General features: G+C 36.0%; 1 protein-coding gene across 4 annotated transcripts in view; it reads right to left on the reverse strand.

Annotated features, from left to right (window-relative positions):
* Positions 1–17370, reverse strand: part of LOC150094641 (tudor domain-containing protein 7-like) — a 624604-nt gene that overhangs the window by 103867 nt on the left and 503367 nt on the right. For all 4 annotated transcript variants that reach the window (XM_090410991.1, XM_090410989.1, XM_090410990.1 and 1 more), the window contains exon 21: positions 6688–6870. In XM_090410991.1, coding sequence (XP_090267117.1) covers positions 6688–6870 — 183 coding nt within the window. The remainder of the gene's footprint in view (positions 1–6687; positions 6871–17370) is intronic.

Genomic DNA, 17370 nt, shown 5'->3' on the forward strand with positions numbered 1-17370 from the left:
GGATACAGGAAGAAAAGTAACAAAAAAAGAGGAAGAATGAAAAGGCCAGTACCATCACTGGGAGGTCCTCCTCCACCACGAACAGGTGCCCCACAGGAAGGGAAGAGGATAAGGTGATACTGTTATACTTTCCTATAACATTCTCTTAAGACAGTGGTTTCCCAACCTTTTTCCACTTGTGTACCCCCTTTTAAACCCATTTCTATAAATTGTACCCCTTGTTTTTAAAAACTGACATTTTATTGTTCCATAACTAATGTTTTGCATTTTGTTCACTTTACTTGTTTTTCCACCATTATTGATTATTTTTCGTGTACTGCTGAATGGCCAAGCACGTACCCCCCCCTGAGAGTACGCTTACCACCGGTATCTTAAGAGAATGTTATAGGAAACTGGCAGTGGCATTGGCATACCTGTTTATTAAGTCTTACAACAGCCCAGGTGGAAGGAAGGTACAATTATTCCATGTAACAAAGATGGTGATAAAGCTACAAATTATAGGCTGATATGTATATCTGGGCTTGTAGTTAAGGTACTGGAGAGGTTGGTGAGAAAGAATCCAAAAATGGATTGATAACAGTAGTATTCATTGGTTTTTCAGCATGGATTTGTTAAAGGACAGTATTTTACCAACTTGCTCATGTACAATAACAAGATGACATATGTCTTGGACAAGGGAGATGCATATACAGCGCTATACTTAGATTTTGTAAAAGCTTTTTGTTAAAATGCCACAAGACAAGCTACTAAATAAACTGAAATAGATGGGATGGGATAACAGTTGGATCTGTGATTGGCTGTCAGATATGTATCAAAGTTGTATATGGGGGGGGGGGGGTGCAGTATCCCGAAACAGGGAAGTAACTAGTGGTGTACTGCAAGGGTATGTATCGGGGCCATTATTATTCAATTCATATATTGCTGATATTGGGATATGTTTAATTGGTGACATATGCAACTAACTGCAAATGATGCAAAATTGGGGAGAGCAATGCAAATTCAAGCAGATGTTGTGATCTTACAGGAGGACTTGAATAGATTATGTGTGTGCAACAGCATAGAACCATCAGTTCAATGTTGCAGAGTGCAAGGTTTTGAAATTTGTTAAGCAACAATGGGATGCAAGGTATACCACTTCATGGGGGGAACTTTAAAGGAGGCAGAGGATATGAGAGATCTGGTGGACAAGGATCTGAAATTCAGTGGTGACATTGCACAAGTTGTGAAGTCTTCACATTGGATAATGGCAATGATGTAGACTTGGACATGCAGAAATAAAGAGACTATGATATCATTGTATAAGGTCTTGTTCAGGCTACATATAGAATATTGTTCGCAGATTTGGTCACTAGGTTTTCATGTTGAAGAGGATATGTTAGAAAGGGTCCAAAGAAGATTCACAAAGGTAGAGATTGAAAGAATGTAAATTGCAAAACCCTTGTGAATAGGAAGAGGGGGAGGGGAATATGATTGAGACATAATTTAGTCAGAGGTTGTTATCAGGTTAACATGAAAGAAATGCAGCACATCCAAATTGGCTGGGAGTGGTGGTACATACACTCAATCTTTCGCAAAGCCCCACAAGAAAAAAAAAAATAATGGTGTAAGGTCAGGGGAATGAGGTGACCATGTTACTCCCCCCACACACACTTGCCTGGAAAATGGTTGAGGTACGGCCTTATGCCTATCAGGTAATGAGGATCTAGAAATAGATCCATATTTCTGGAAATCTAAGTATCCATCATGGTAATCATTGTCTAATTATGGTATTAGGTACCCTTGTAGCATGTCCAGATACACACCACTAGCAACAGTAGACTCTTGCTTATAGTGCAAAAAAATCATTAGCTTTTGGGGGTGCAGTGAACATGTTCTACAATGCCATGTGGATTTTCACTTCCTCAAATTCTGCAGTTGTGAGCACTTTTAATTACGTGAAAAGTGCACTCATCATTGAAAATGATCGTGTAAAAAAAAAAAACTCATTTTGTTCTGCTGTCCTATTGATCATTTCCATGTAGAAATCCTGGCATATAATCTTATCGTCTTTCTTTGAATGTTGTATAAGGGTAAATTTGTAGGGCCTTAAATGTAGACACCATTGTAAAACATGCCACACAGTCACATGTGGAATTCCAATTTGACAAGATGCCCATCTGGCCGACTTTCAAGGGTTTCTCTAGAAACTTTCCCGAACTTCTTTCACATCAGCATCGACAGCACGTTTCGACAAAATTCTTGTGCCATGTGTTGATTGTGCACCTACTAGGAGGTGCCATATTTGCTATATTACATGCAGAATTTCCTCTGAACTTGTGTTGCAGACTTCATTTTCTCAAACCAAAACATACAATGTGCTCGCTCTGCACCACCGAAAGTCATCATTTTCAAATGGTGTGATGCCAAAGTTACACAACCAAAAATTGATGTGCTTCACTACATTATGACACTCACTCAGCTTCAGTATGTCTTCCAAGTTATTTTCTGTTTTCCTGCAAAGTTGTATGCACCCCTTTTGAAACACCCTGTATTATAGGTCTCCAATCTTTAGAAGGGTTTATTCACATTTAAAAATATGCAATTCATAAATTTCTGTAATTATATGTGCACATATATGGATATATGTGGACCTACAAAGATGGTGATTACGAAAGCTTAGAGCTATAGCATGGAATGAGGAGTTAAGAAGGATGGAGATAAATGCTGCTTGGGCATCGACAAAGATATATTTAACAGCATTAATGCACGAATATAATCTGAAGGTCAACAGTCTTACTTTCCCGAACTTCTTTCACATTTGTGAAAACAAAGTGTGAATAAGTCAAATGCATGAATGAAGAAATTCATGTATGAAATGTAGAAGTCAGAGGCAATGAGACAATACAAGACGAATAATAGTAATAACAGTTCTACAAATGGTATAAAAAGTAGGCCAGGAAGGTAATTCAGTTGCTAAGGATAGCAAAAGTGCATTATGAGCAGAAATTAACAAATCAGGCCAAGAAACATCCTAAGGAGTTTTATCAATATGTGGCAAGTAGAAAAAAGAATGATTATCATAAAATGATATTAATGGATGAAAGTGGTAATTAGTAACTGATACAGAGAAACGCAGTCAAAGTATTTAAGGAGGCAATTCATCAAGTGTTTCATCCTCATTAGTGCGAAATCATGAGAAGCTCAGGCGTAGAAGAATCGGTGAAGACTTTTGGTGAATAAGAGGTATATGAAGAGTTAAGTAAGCTTGATCAATCAATAAGGCAACAGGACTTGATGTAACATCATGTTTCAATCTTAAAGTCTTGAAGTACAAGGTCCCACAGTATCATGATAATACCGTTATTTCCCTAATTCAACTCGTGTGTCACTACTATAAAAAGTGAGTAAATTATTACTAAGGATTTACCTTTCACAAAACCATGCTACCCACCATACAGTATCATATTCCAATTCATCCAATCCTGCTTTTTAACCTTAATACCTTAACCATTACTGTTAAGATATCAATTTACAATTTTCTACTTCTATCATGTTCCCTCTTTTCCACCTGTTTTTTTTAATTTGCTACTTCTGTCTTGAAACTCCCTTTATGCAATGGAACTATCTTGCCCTATTTCCATTCCCTCAGAAACTTGCCAGAGCTGAGATTTAAATTGAGCTGCTTGAGAGACAGTGACAGTTCTCTGGGATATACTTGTAACACACGTCAAAATGTCTTCCAACCATACTACTGTACTGATTCCAATATTTTTCCATATAGTTACCTTCAGCATTCATCTACTTCAATTCCCACACTGGTATATGTCACAATGGCATCTGCAATATCTCCTTCCAGATGACATACTCTTGCAGAGTGTTCACTTAGTAAATTAACAATTTCTTCTGCTTTCTGTCACTTTCCTATCATCACTGACTAAAGTTATCCTGCTATAATCATTCTTCCTCTTACTCGCTACACAGTCAACACTCTTCAGCATTTCCTTTGGCCTGCTTAGTTAATTTAGTCTCAACTCAATTTATAGAGCCTTCCCTAGCATGCAAGCTACCCTTCTTGCTTGTGCTTGTATTACTCATGAGCATGTTGATTACCTTTTTCTTTATATTCTCTCTACAACTTTTTCCCCCAGCTCCTACTTTATGATGCTACTCATCCATTTAACTATCACCTAGTTTCCTCCTTACCCTGGATATGCAGTCTAATACTGTTCTCTCAACTCCTAACAATGATCCTTACATGGATAACAGGACTTGCAAGAATAGAAGTTAGTGGTAATTGGCTTTGTAGTTCCAGATAAAGCGATGGAATTAACTCAACTTAGATATGTTGTTAATGAAGTAGTAGAAGAAACTTTTTTCCTCTGGTACAAAAATTAGTAAATTCTGTGTCAAATAGAACTGCAAGAGGTAAGAAATATTTATACTTCGGTGAGACAGAAAGAATAATATTGTGTACTACATAAGGGAGATAAGAAAGGATGCTATGGAAAAGAAGAAAAATTTATATTTTCAGAAAGACCCAAATAAAGAAACTGACTATGAATGTTATGAAAACAAGGTGTTTAGTCTGGTAGATGTGATTAAGTATATGCAGAATTCATGTATTTATACTTCGTGTATTTATTCATGTATTTATACTTCGGTGAGACAGAAAGAATAATATTGTGTACTACATAAGGGAGATAAGAAAGGATGCTATGGAAAAGAAGAAAAATTTATATTTTCAGAAAGACCCAAATAAAGAAACTGACTATGAATGTTATGAAAACAAGGTGTTTAGTCTGGTAGATGTGATTAAGTATATGCAGAATTCATGTATTTATACTTCGTGTATTTATTCATGTATTTATACTTCGGTGAGACAGAAAGAATAATATTGTGTACTACATAAGGGAGATAAGAAAGGATGCTATGGAAAAGAAGAAAAATTTATATTTTCAGAAAGACCCAAATAAAGAAACTGACTATAAATGTTATGAAAACAAGGTGTTTAGTCTGGTAGATGTGATTAAGTATATGCAGAATTCATGTATGAAATGTAGAAGTCAGAGTCAATGAGACAATACAAGACGAATAATAGTAATAACAGTTCTACAAATGGTATAAAAAGTAGGCCAGGAAGGTAATTCAGTTGCTAAGGATAGCAAAAGTGCATCATGAGCAGAAATTAACAAATCAGGCCAAGAAACAGGTCAAAATCCAATAACAGAATGAGTCAGAGAATGGGTGATTTTAATATTTTTCGATAAAAAAAATCTCTAAAGTGTAGATTTATTTTAGAAGGCCTTGGATCCAGTTAATTTTGTAGTTAGTTATGTAATTTTATTTAAAGTGTATATATTGTTTTAGTTTTATTAAATGTGTATATTTTTTGTATTTGGTCTTGAGTTAGTGATTTTCTGGATTCTAAAAGAAACAGTTAAAAGTCATTGCATCCAACGGAATTGAACTCTTGTGTAATAATAAACAGTTGGAATAAGAAATCTTTGTAGAGATGAAATAATAAAAATCTTTAATAGAGACAATCTCTAAACACTATGAACTTCCACACTTTGTGGACAATTATTTCCAATCATTAACATTACTTAGAATGTTCCACAAGTTTCTTTATGAAGGTGTTCCCGTAAGGAATAATCTACTGTTACACAGGAATTTTGTGTTTTTCTATGGGACTCTATGCTTAGTAGAGATGACATGTTCGGCAAGGCCAAACTGTTCATGATGCTTTAAGTTTTATGTTCCTTGTGAGGAACAAGGGTAGATCTTTCAAACTGTCCAAATAAAAGATAGGCCACAAGAGCATGGAATCTGGTAGAATTTCATCCCACTTCAATATATTCAAGGAATTTCTGAACATATTGTGAGGGTTCTAAAGCACTTCAATGTTTATGGGGCATTATGTACTGTTCAGAAAAATCTCCCCCTCTCTTTCTTCACAAAAAAACACACGAGCTTCTACTACTTGAGTGTTCCAGGCATACGCCAGATATATAAAATATCAAGAACCTGAACAATCCAGCTTCGATGAACATATCCATGCCCACTAAGTACACAGTCCTGTGGAAAACAAAAATCCTACAAAAGAACAGATTCGTTACATTGTTCTAACTTTAAAAGATCTGATGGACTACATTTATCTCCCATATGAGAGATAAGAAAGATCAGCACATTAAAAAGGCACCTTTTTCAAATTAGGAATTTTGCTAACTTGGTGCTACCTTACTGAAGTTGTTGTGGTGCTGTTTAGAATCTTTCTGTTCATTTATATATTATGTTGTTGCATTTGCTAGTTGTACTGAAGATGCATTTGATAGATAAGCAAAAATTTTGCACCTGAAAATATTCTATCTAACTTAACTTTTTCCAATTTTAAATTTTTAATAATTATATCCACTTATGTTCTTATTTAAGCTGGATTCTGGCAGTAATGAAAGATACATAGGTCTTCTTTAACAGTGCCACAATAGGAAGCATTGCATTATTCAGAAGTGGTGTATATATCCATCAGCTTTCATCATTCTAGGAACAATGATCAAAAGTGCATGTCTGGTCAGACTAATGAAAGCCCAAATACATCATGCCATCAAGCTGGAAACAATGCACTTGGCACAAGGCATTTCCTGAGTAATACTTTCTAAGAAGGATACTGCAGCTAAAAATACAAGAGAGACCAAAATAATTCATACTTACATAGATAGTTCCCTTTTAGATTTATGCCTTGCCATTTGCTCTTCAGCAACTGCAGCAGAAAGAGCTACATCTGGTATAGAAAGATCTCTAGTTAAAAGTGATTTTGGTCTGTAATCCTTCTCTCTTTGGCTTAAATTTAATTTCCGAATAGGTTGGATCATAATGTCACTAATCTCGGCCTTCCTAAGTAATTTCAAAATAAATTTATAATTGCATGAAACAAAACATTAAAAATGGTGCAAAATTTAAAAATCTGGAAAAATTAAACACCATATAAAATTGGTATATTTCAAAAAATGCACAAAGTGATACTAGCTTAGTTTCTGTGAGCACGCATGGTCACACCAACCAAAATTGAAAGGGTTCAATTATTCATTCATTCATGCAGAAGTTTTTCTCATGTACATACAGAAGAAAGAAAATTGGTTAAGTAAAGAGTCTTATGATACTTTAGTAGAGTTGAAAACATCTGAGGAGAAGGAAACAGGAGAGATATTTTCAGTTTTCTTCCAATGGATCCAGTGATCAATATCCATGGCATGGTCCATCACCCAGAATGATTGAAGCATAGATGAAGGAGGTATTTTCTGTGTTCTCCTAGGAGGGTACTTGCAGTTCTTCCTGTTTTTCTGAAATATTTAAGCTTGCAGGGAGCAAGGGATACTGTAGACCCCAGGATGGTCCGGATGGTAGAGAGGATCTGAATGCGAGTGAGAAAGAAGAGGCAGAAGCTTGGAAAGCAAGTTATATTGACATGATCAACAATTTGTGTGTGTGGGGGGGGGGGGGTTGACTACTCAAATAAGAGGTTGTAAACCACTGGTGAATTAGTATTGGTGTCTCGCTTTTTGGGGAGGAAAGTGGGGGAAAAATGATATACACTTGCTTTTGTGCTACAGAGCAGATGCTGAGAACAATGTAAAGATGATAGAAGTCAGTTCTTAATTCATAGTAGTCAACGTTTCTTATGACTTAAAGAGGGGACAAGCAATGAGCTGTTTTTTTTTTATAAAGTTGAGGTACTTTGCCTAAGACTGCCTTGTCTTCGGATGATCTTGCAATACCATCTCTATATGGATAAGAGAGGATAGGCAAAATATTTTAAGGCAGGTTATATGTATAGGGATCAGAAGACTTTTTTTTTTTTCTAAGTATTGGTGCCAGAGTTGGGTATAGGCTAGATAATCTGGAAATTCTGTTACAAGACCAAACATGGTACTTTCTTTTCATGCCATTTAAAGCCTCCAATAACAATGTGGTGGATATACACCAGGCAATGGCATTCATGAACTGCTTCAAAACATTCACAGATATCGATGATTGGATTTGAACCTACAGCAGATATTCTAGAAACCCTTTTTCTAGCCATTTCTACATAATATTTACAACAGCTTTTCAGCTAAAGGTAGGTTAGCCAATTTCACATGGAGGCAGCATAGTTTGCTCCTCCTGGAGATTCAGATTTTTTCATTCTGCAACTAGTGAGCCAACCAAAAGAACACATGAAATTTACAGACATAATACACTGGCTTCAAAAACCTTAGCTGCTTTGGGCTTGACTAAAAGCAATTCAATCCAATCCAATCCAATCATTTTAGGTCTCCAATAAGTAAGATGGTGGTCTCACACCAAGCAATGAAACTGATCTATCATCTACATCACATGTGGACAAATTCTCTGTATTTGACACTTTCAAAAGCCATACTTGTTGACAGTTTCCCCTACCTGAACTCTAGTAAACCGCAGGTAGGTGAAGTGCAAATGTTGGAGTTTCTGACCTGAGCCACATGAGATATGTAGAATTCTTCTATTCTTGGATTACTTAGATATATGTTTGAGATGTAAGACTGGAATAGTCATTTGTGGTATAAAATTGAAGGAAGGGGAGAGATTAAGTTCCTCATTCTAGCAATGATTATTTCTGCTATGTGGAAATAATCGGAGCAGGTACTCAGATTGGGAGAATGGAAACAGTGGAAAGGAGGATTAGAGGTCACAAAAATCATACCATTTGGCATCACTGTAATACTAAATAAAAGATGTTCTGAAAGATAAACCTGTATGAAGTTAGAACTGAGTTACCAGAGGAAAGCTGACATTTCCAGTATATTTGGAATGAAAATTGGCTAAAAAAAAGGTCCAGAGTATGGGGAGGATGGTGTTGGTTATCTGGCTGGACAGCATTGCTTCAAGATTCAGATAATCATCACCTCAGAGTTTAAATGTAAAGGAAAGATGAACTCCTGTTACATGTTTCAAAGGTTTAGAAGATAGTGGGGAGAACTACCAATGCTAATGAAGTGGCTACAGACTTTTCTATAGAAAAACAGCAATCAGTAAAAACTGAACAGCAATTATATGAATGTGCACTGAATTAAATGACCAAATTTTTCACTTACTGAGTGAAAGTTTTTGGAAGCAGCATTCCAAATGTGAGCAATACTGAATGGATTGGTACATTTATTGACATGACAAAATTATGGAGACTACCTACTTCTTTGTGGAGTAATTATTATTATTATGGGCAGCTCCGAGGAATCCTTAGACTCATCGAGGGAGGCCCAACATCATGTCAAGAACAACTATTCAACATTCACACAGTATCTATCATACTTCACCTTGAACTCATTTATAGTCATTGCACCCACAACAGACTCTGGCAGCTTATTCCACTCATTTACCACTCTCCAAGTAAAAAACCTAGCTCTAACACTCTTGCTGACCACACTCTTACCAAGCTTTCATGGATGGCCCCTAGTCCTCCCACTCCTATTCTCAAAAATATCTTCTAAATTAATCTTGTAGAAACCCCTTCAGTAATTTGAATGTCTCAATCATATCACTCCTTTTCCACCAATCAAACAATTTCTGCAACCCCACAAATCTTCAACCTGCTCTCATAAGGTTCATTCCATAGTCCTGCTATTATCTTGGTCACTTGTCTCTGGATCCTCTCCACCTCCTCCCCATCGAGAAGAAACCCTGGCACCCATATCTGGGCACAGTAGTCTAGATGTGGTCTTATCAAGACACTTTTGCAATGTCTCCCCTAAACCTCAACTCCCTATCCACCAACACTCCCAAATCCCTGGCCTCATCAATCTCCTGGAGTACAGTTCCACCAATCTGATATACTGCTGCTAATCTTTTTACCCCAAAATGCAAAACCTTACATTTTTCCACATTAAATTGACATCCATTCTCCTTAGCCCAGTCCTCCAAACTATCCAAATCATCCTGCAAAATTTTGACATCTGAGCATTCACTATTGCTCTACCTAACTTTGCATCATACGCAAACAGATGCACATTTCCTCTCAGATCCTTTCCTATGTTATTAATGAACAAATTAAACACTAGCGGTCCAAGAACAGAACTCTGAGGCACACCGCTAGTCACAGGCCGTCTTTTGGACTCTACTCCTAAATAAACCACTTTCTGATATCTCTCCATCAACCACCCTCCTATCCATCTCACCAACCCTATATCCATCCCCATGTGCTGCAGTTTACTGATTAGAATTCCATGTGGAATCCTATCAAAGGCTTTAGCAAAGGTCCAGTAGAATCATGTAAACCCTTTATCGTTAATCAGTTCAGCTGTCACTGTGTTATAGAACGTGAGCAAGTTACTGAGGCATGATCTACCCTTCACAAAACCATGCTGTCCCCCACAGAGTATCCTATTTTCATATATCCAATCTTGTATTTTCCTCTCGAACTATTTTCTCCAAGACTTTGACAACAATTCATGATATGCTGATCGGCCGGTAATTTTTGACAGCAGTCTTGGAACCTCCTTCATGCAGTGGAACTATTTTCCCCTCTTTCCATCCCCTTGGGACTAACCCAGACTCAAGACTCAAATTAAACAAAATGGTCAAAGGCACTGTCAATTCTTTAGCCGCTTATTGTATGACACGAGTGGTATACCATCCAATCCCGCAGATAAATTGACATTGAGGTTTTGTAATAGACTATTCATCTCCAATTCATTCACCATAATTCCCATATAAACTATTGGTTCTTCCATTTCTGCAATGTCACCACCTGGATGATATACTCTTGCAAAGTGCTCACTCAGTAATTCTACTATATCAACTGATTCGGTTACCTCCGTTCCATCAGCATTCTTTAAAATCAATCAGCCGTATACATTTTTTCTTTTACCTGCCACATATCGAAAAAACTGTTTGGGATTCTCTTTAGCCTGCATAGCTAATGTTCTTTCATAATCCACTTCTGCTTTTCTTACCACACTCGTTACCCTTCTGGCCTGTGCTTTACACTGTTCATGTGCCTGCCGGTCAACTTTCCATAGTTGTTTCTTTTTTTGCAGCTCAAGCTTACCGGTGTTAATCATCCATTTAACCCCTACTTGAATTATTATTCAGAGTCTAGGTATACAGTCAGCCATTGCCTCATGCAACCATTTCTTAACTGCCTCCCATGCACTATCAACATCCAGCCCTTGCAGTTTTACATGCCATGGCAGTGAACCAATCAAACTCCTAAGCTTGTCATACTTACCAACCCGATTAATTCCATATGTACCGTCTTAATTGTAAATTCCACACCTTTAGTCACCTCCCAAGTCAAGACTCTATGATCACTCTCACCGATTGGTGGCAACGTGGTCATATTCGTTACAGCCAAATTCTCAGATGCAATTACTAGATCAAGCACTCTCCCACCACTAGTATTTTCCATTACATGCTGTCACAGATAGTTATCCCTTAATAACCACATAAAACCCAATTCCTACCTCCCATGTGTCCTCTTCTCCCTCCAATCAATGATACCATAGTTGCAATCTCCCATAATAATTACCCTCCTTCCACTCATTTCTTCTATTTGCTTATGCATACTATCGCCAGCATCTTTTTCATCACCTGGTCTATAGTAGCACCCAATTTTATATTTTGTTCTGCTAGCCTGAATCTCACACCAAATGTGCTCTTTTCTCTATCCTGCAATTCAACTTCTATTCTCCTTGGCTACAGCTCATCAGCTATCATCAATAATACTCCTCCCCCCATAACTTTCATTTAAGATAAGATCATTATTTAGCATTTTGACCTTCATATTATGGTCATCATCTAGAGTACACACACACACACGTGCACACACACACACACAAAGAAACATAAGCTATAATATTATATAATACAATTCTCCATAGTATAATAATAGTGCATTAATAATATGGCCAACTGTTGACACTGACATAATTTCCAGTTAAAGCATATGTAAGTTGATATTGTGATTTAAGACCTCCAGGGCATCCTCATTACGGAATACAAGGATGGGAAACTGTCACCAAAATACAGCAGCAGCAGAAGGAAGTGAGAAAGATGAAGAAAATTATTTTACCAGTTTAGAATTGATTGTGATGAAGTGTTGATGCACATATATTAATGATGTTAAAGTAGAGGAACTGCCAATATTAATTCTGATGAATAGTGACCACAGAAATATTTGTGGAAAATGCATAGCAGTAGAAACTGATTTGGGTGAAAGAGAGTGAAGAGAATCGGTCAGTGATAAATAATCAATAATTTCTGTATTCTGTAATTAGTATTTTTGGGGATCTTTCAGAGCACCAACACAAATGTGAAAACAGTATTCGATTATTGGATGATTGTACAGAGTCGATTAAAATTCACTGCTGTTCTTTCAGATTCAAGAACCCTTAAGTACAAAAATGATGTTAATACTTTAAGAAACAATATCCTTGTAAAATATCAGGAAAATCAATGTTATAAAAGAAGAAATTTTAAAGGAAAGGACCACTCTGATTAATATAAATTGAAGTGTTTTTGATGGACTGAAAAGTGGGAGAACAAACATGCTCACTGGAAACAAACCTGAAGATATTTATGCTTCATTTGGTTCATCGATTTTGGATTTAACAGTGCAAGGACATACAAACTGTTCCAACATGTGTCATAGCATCACAAAGGTAATAAATACATATTAAATTCATAAACAAAAGCATAAACAGATATAAAAAGGATTATATAACAACAAATGTAAAAAGGGGTATAAAAACAAGTTTAAAAATTCATAAAAACAGAAAGTTTAATGTTCAAAGCTTATATGCACTATCTAGGTTAAACTAATAAAATTAATATAGACAATATTATTAATCTATATAGGATGATATGGTATTAGTGCTCTGAAAAATTTAATAACTGAAATAACACTTAATGAACCTGATAAAATTTGCTTGCATGTACAGAGCTCAGACAAATAATGAAAATGATTAAACAGTGATCGTGCTTAGAGATGACTAAAGGACAGCTGATTAATAAAATGCAAATGGTTTGTCTGGTACCACACAATTCATATGTAGACATATACAGTAGTAAACAAATTAATCCAAACACTCATATTTAAAAAAAAAATTTCAAATTTTCCAAGAAAATAAATATAAAAATTAAACTCCAACTTGACTTAATAATTTATATTTGCTCCTCCGTTCCTAATAAGTTCATTAATTTGCTTAGAAATGGACTCTACCAACATAGAATACGTTTTTCTTATTTCTGAATCTTGAAACCAACTTTTATAATAAATTGTACTACGTTATCCTTTGTAATCAAAAAAAAAAAAAAAAAAAAATCAGCTAACGCCTTTTTATTCCCGTATACGGGGAGTAGGCGAGGCCATTTAGCCCTATCTAACTTTTGGAGACTGAGTGGGCAGTTCAATCTCCACTGGTACCAATCAGAGATAGATGGCCCAAGGCTATCACTAATTAAGCGGTAAATGTGACCTCCTACCACTCCTCAACAGTCCAATCTTTGTACATGTTTGTCCACTGGGATCTCTTTATCTGCATAGCCTGGGCAACAAATGTTTCATTTTTGGTTTGTGGACAGTCCTACCTGCTTCTAACAATCTTTGATGGACTGTCATGTCAGAAACATTAATCCCACTAGCTGCCAATTCTCTATTTAAATCTATGCAGACCATCTTGGATTAAGTGTAGTTTTTTTCACTCACATTTTCCTTTTCTGTCAGGAGAAAAAGGTACTTGTCTTCCTAAACCTCTCTAAAACTGCATTAACAGTACCCAAACCAATACCACACTCACTGGAAAATTGTCTTTAAGTCATGAATCTGTGCTGAGAAAGAGTACATATTTTTGAATGCTTTCTTGGAGATATACCCATTTTATAGCTACACAAAATGAATAAAATGCTATGAATATCAACTTATTTAAACTATTAAAAATACATTACACAATGAATAAACACAGAAACAATGAAAACACACACAGCACTTAAACAAAATAGTGAATTAAAAGCAAAACTGAAAATAGTAAACCGAAACCAAATCCAAACCAAAAATGATAAAAATTCAGCTTGTTCACATTAATTTGTTTGCTACTATATGTATTTTATTGCGCTTGATAGATTGGACAAAAACAACTATGCGGAGTCAAACAAAAACAACTTCCTCTTTATAGTCCCTGGGTAGGTTAGACTGCCAAAATTTGATTTCAGGCTTGATATGATAGAGCTTGTTGTTGATCTCTTCATTCCATGATGAGACTGCCACTGGGATAAAAGTTGTTTTTTATGATTTGCCAGTAATTGGTGTAGAGGATAAGCAGATGGTGAAATGAGATGCGAGCTGAACAAACTGAAATATCTACAACCTTGTCTCCCACTGTGACTTGGGATCTAAAAAAGCACACGTCCAAATGTAGCTTTATAAGTGAGAGAGGATATATTGGATACAAAAGTGCCCAAATACCTCTGCAGTTCTGGACATCTTATTGCTCTAGAGCAGGGGTGTCAAACTGGCAGCCCGCAGGCAGCCCCCAACACCAAGGATGATTGCTTTTTATAATAAAACAGAAATACCGTATTTACTAGAATATAACTCTCCCTTGCATATGACTCACTCCCCTGTACCCTGATTTTGCTTTATGAAAAAAGAAATTAAAAAGTTTTGCATGTACTGTACATTGCACACGAAAAAAACCACTTTCACGTCGGAACAATAACTCGCTCCCCACGGTAAACAATATGCCTTCCCCAGCTGCAATTAGAGACAACTGGTATAAAAACGGCATGTCTAATGCCGTTTTTATACCATGTGACTAATGAATCACATGTGTCCTCCCACATTAACCATGCTGTTTAGACTTAAGCAAAACCATGTTTCTCCGGCAAACAGTATCTAACTAAAATCTATTGTTTTTAGTTAGATGTGTGCGAGTGCCCCACTAATTCAAACACAAAGCTGCAATAAAATTCGTAAACGTGTTAAAACTAAGACATATAGAGTGAATGTTGTTAAGACAGTTTCAGATATTATGGAATTTGGTTGAAGAGAATTAGCGTTTCAGCTCAAAAATGTCGGCTTGACTTTGTGTTTTGGTAACATGATCTTTTGTTAATACCGCACCAATCATATCCACATCTTCATAGCTGTTCTATCTCTATTGGCCTACCATTGCTGCCTATTTCACGTTCTGCTTTCACTTCTCAGACATTCATGAAGGGTGTTCATTACGTATCTAAAATCTTGCAAATTACTTGTAATTTTTACTCTTGGAATAATGGGAAAGAGGATGATGCTATTTGGATAGATGACTTTGACAATGCACACAAGGAAACCGCTCTGAAGGCCAGAAGTAGCTATAATGAAGAGGAGATTCTTGGTAAGTCATCCCCATTTTCAGTTTTTTTTTTCTGAAAACTTAAAAATCCCCACATATATCTCGCACCGTGATTTTTTAGCTTTAATTTTGGAGAAAAAAAAAAGTGCGAGTTATATTTGAGTAAATATGGTATCGATTTATTTGTTTTCATATGACACTTAGAGCTACAATATGAATGCAACAATCTGCTATAATATAATTGCAATAATAAAAATTTATGTCGCAATTTCAATGTTAGATCCAATCCTAATCAGTCAAAATTAACAATGAAAGCATAAATATATTTATGCTTTCATTGTTAATTTACAGTACGCTGCTGGTAGCATACTGAAAAAGTTGAATTCTATTGGCTACCAGCTGTTCACGTGACGCGCAGCATACGCACTCATGGGAATTCAGCTATGAGTTTAAAATTCCTGCTACAGTCAATCAGTGATCTTTGAAGTCAGTGCGCGAAACATGATTCAACGACAATCTAGCAGTGAGAGAATCCCTTTTATTATTATTTTTTATTTTTATTTGCAATAGTATAATGCACTGGTCTACAGTTTTGTGCGGTTTTATTCAAACATTTTTATTACGAATTGTTAATAATATTAATACTATATTTATTTACCGAGGCAATGTCACTTTCCAAGCCAACAAGAAAAAGAAAAATTGCTGATGAGAGGAGAAAATTTCAAGAAAAATGGGAATTAAATTACTTCTGCATTGAAACAAAGGACAAAATTGTGTGCATTATTTGTTACGAAACAATTAGTGTCGCCAAAGAATATAATATAAAAAGGCACTACGATAAAAGAACAATATTCACGCTTTGAGGGTAAACTGAGAGAAGAAAAATTAAGAAGTATGAAGAATTCACTTCAAAGTCATCAACAAGTATTTTCAAAAACTATGAAAGATAACGAATCACAGTGAGAGCCAGTTACGAAATCAGCTATTTATTGGCGAAACATTCAAAACCTTTTAGTGACGGTTCCTTGGTTAAGGAACGTATGTCCCAAAAATGTGCAAGTATTTCGTGACATTTCTTTGTCCAAAAATACTGTGATCGAAAGAATAACCGAAATTACAGATAATCTGCGTGACCCAGTTGCAAGAAATATCCGCAAACGTACAGTGCTTTTCAATTGCACTTGACGAAAGTTTCGACATTCATGACATGGCTCAAGTTGCTTTGTTTCTTCGGGCTTGCGACGACAATATGAATATTACTGAAGAGTTCTTGGAAATGATTCCCATTCATGGAACCAATGCAGGGGAAGACATTTTTTATGCCGTGTGGAGCATTTTTGAAAAATATTGACTTCCTCTGAATAGGCTCGCAGCAGTGACAACCGATGGTGCTCTAGCAATGACAGCCAAAATTAAAGGTTTTGTGTCAAGTCTTGCAAAGTTAAAGGAAATGTATCCAGACATTCTAAAACTGCAATCTTTCCATTGCATTATTCATCAGCAGGTCCTGTGCTCCAAAATGTTGGAAATGAGTAGCATACTTAAGCCTGTGACAAATACTGTGAACTTCATCCAATCCAGAGGCCTCAATCACTGCTAGTTTGCACAATTTCTAAAAGACTTGGAGAGTGAATTTGAAGGGCTACTTTATTACACAGAGATTCGTTGGTTATCTTGTCATAAGGTTCTAAAAAGCTTTTTTTTTTACTTTTAGAGGAGATCAAATTGTTCCTAGAAATGAAAAATCACGATGTTGCATTTCTTAATGATCAGACATGGGTACAAGATCTGGCATTCTTAGCTGATATTACAGGACATTTGAATGATTTAAATGTCAAACATCAGGGGAAAGATCAGTTAATAACACACACATGTATGATGAACTGGCAAGTTTTAGATGTAAGTTAGTTTTGTTTCAAAATCATTTAAAAGAGAATATTCTAAATTACTTTTCTATGTGCGAACAGTTGAACAATAAGAATCAAAGTTTTACCTTTTCTCAATATCGTCCCAAACTAGAAAAGATAAAAGAAGAATTTGATAGGCTATT

The sequence above is a fragment of the Typopeltis vanoorti genome, chromosome 21 (assembly GCF_054136105.1).
Source record: "Typopeltis vanoorti isolate ZY-2024b chromosome 21, IOZ_Tvanoo_1.0, whole genome shotgun sequence".
Lineage (NCBI taxonomy): Eukaryota > Metazoa > Arthropoda > Arachnida > Uropygi > Thelyphonidae > Typopeltis > Typopeltis vanoorti.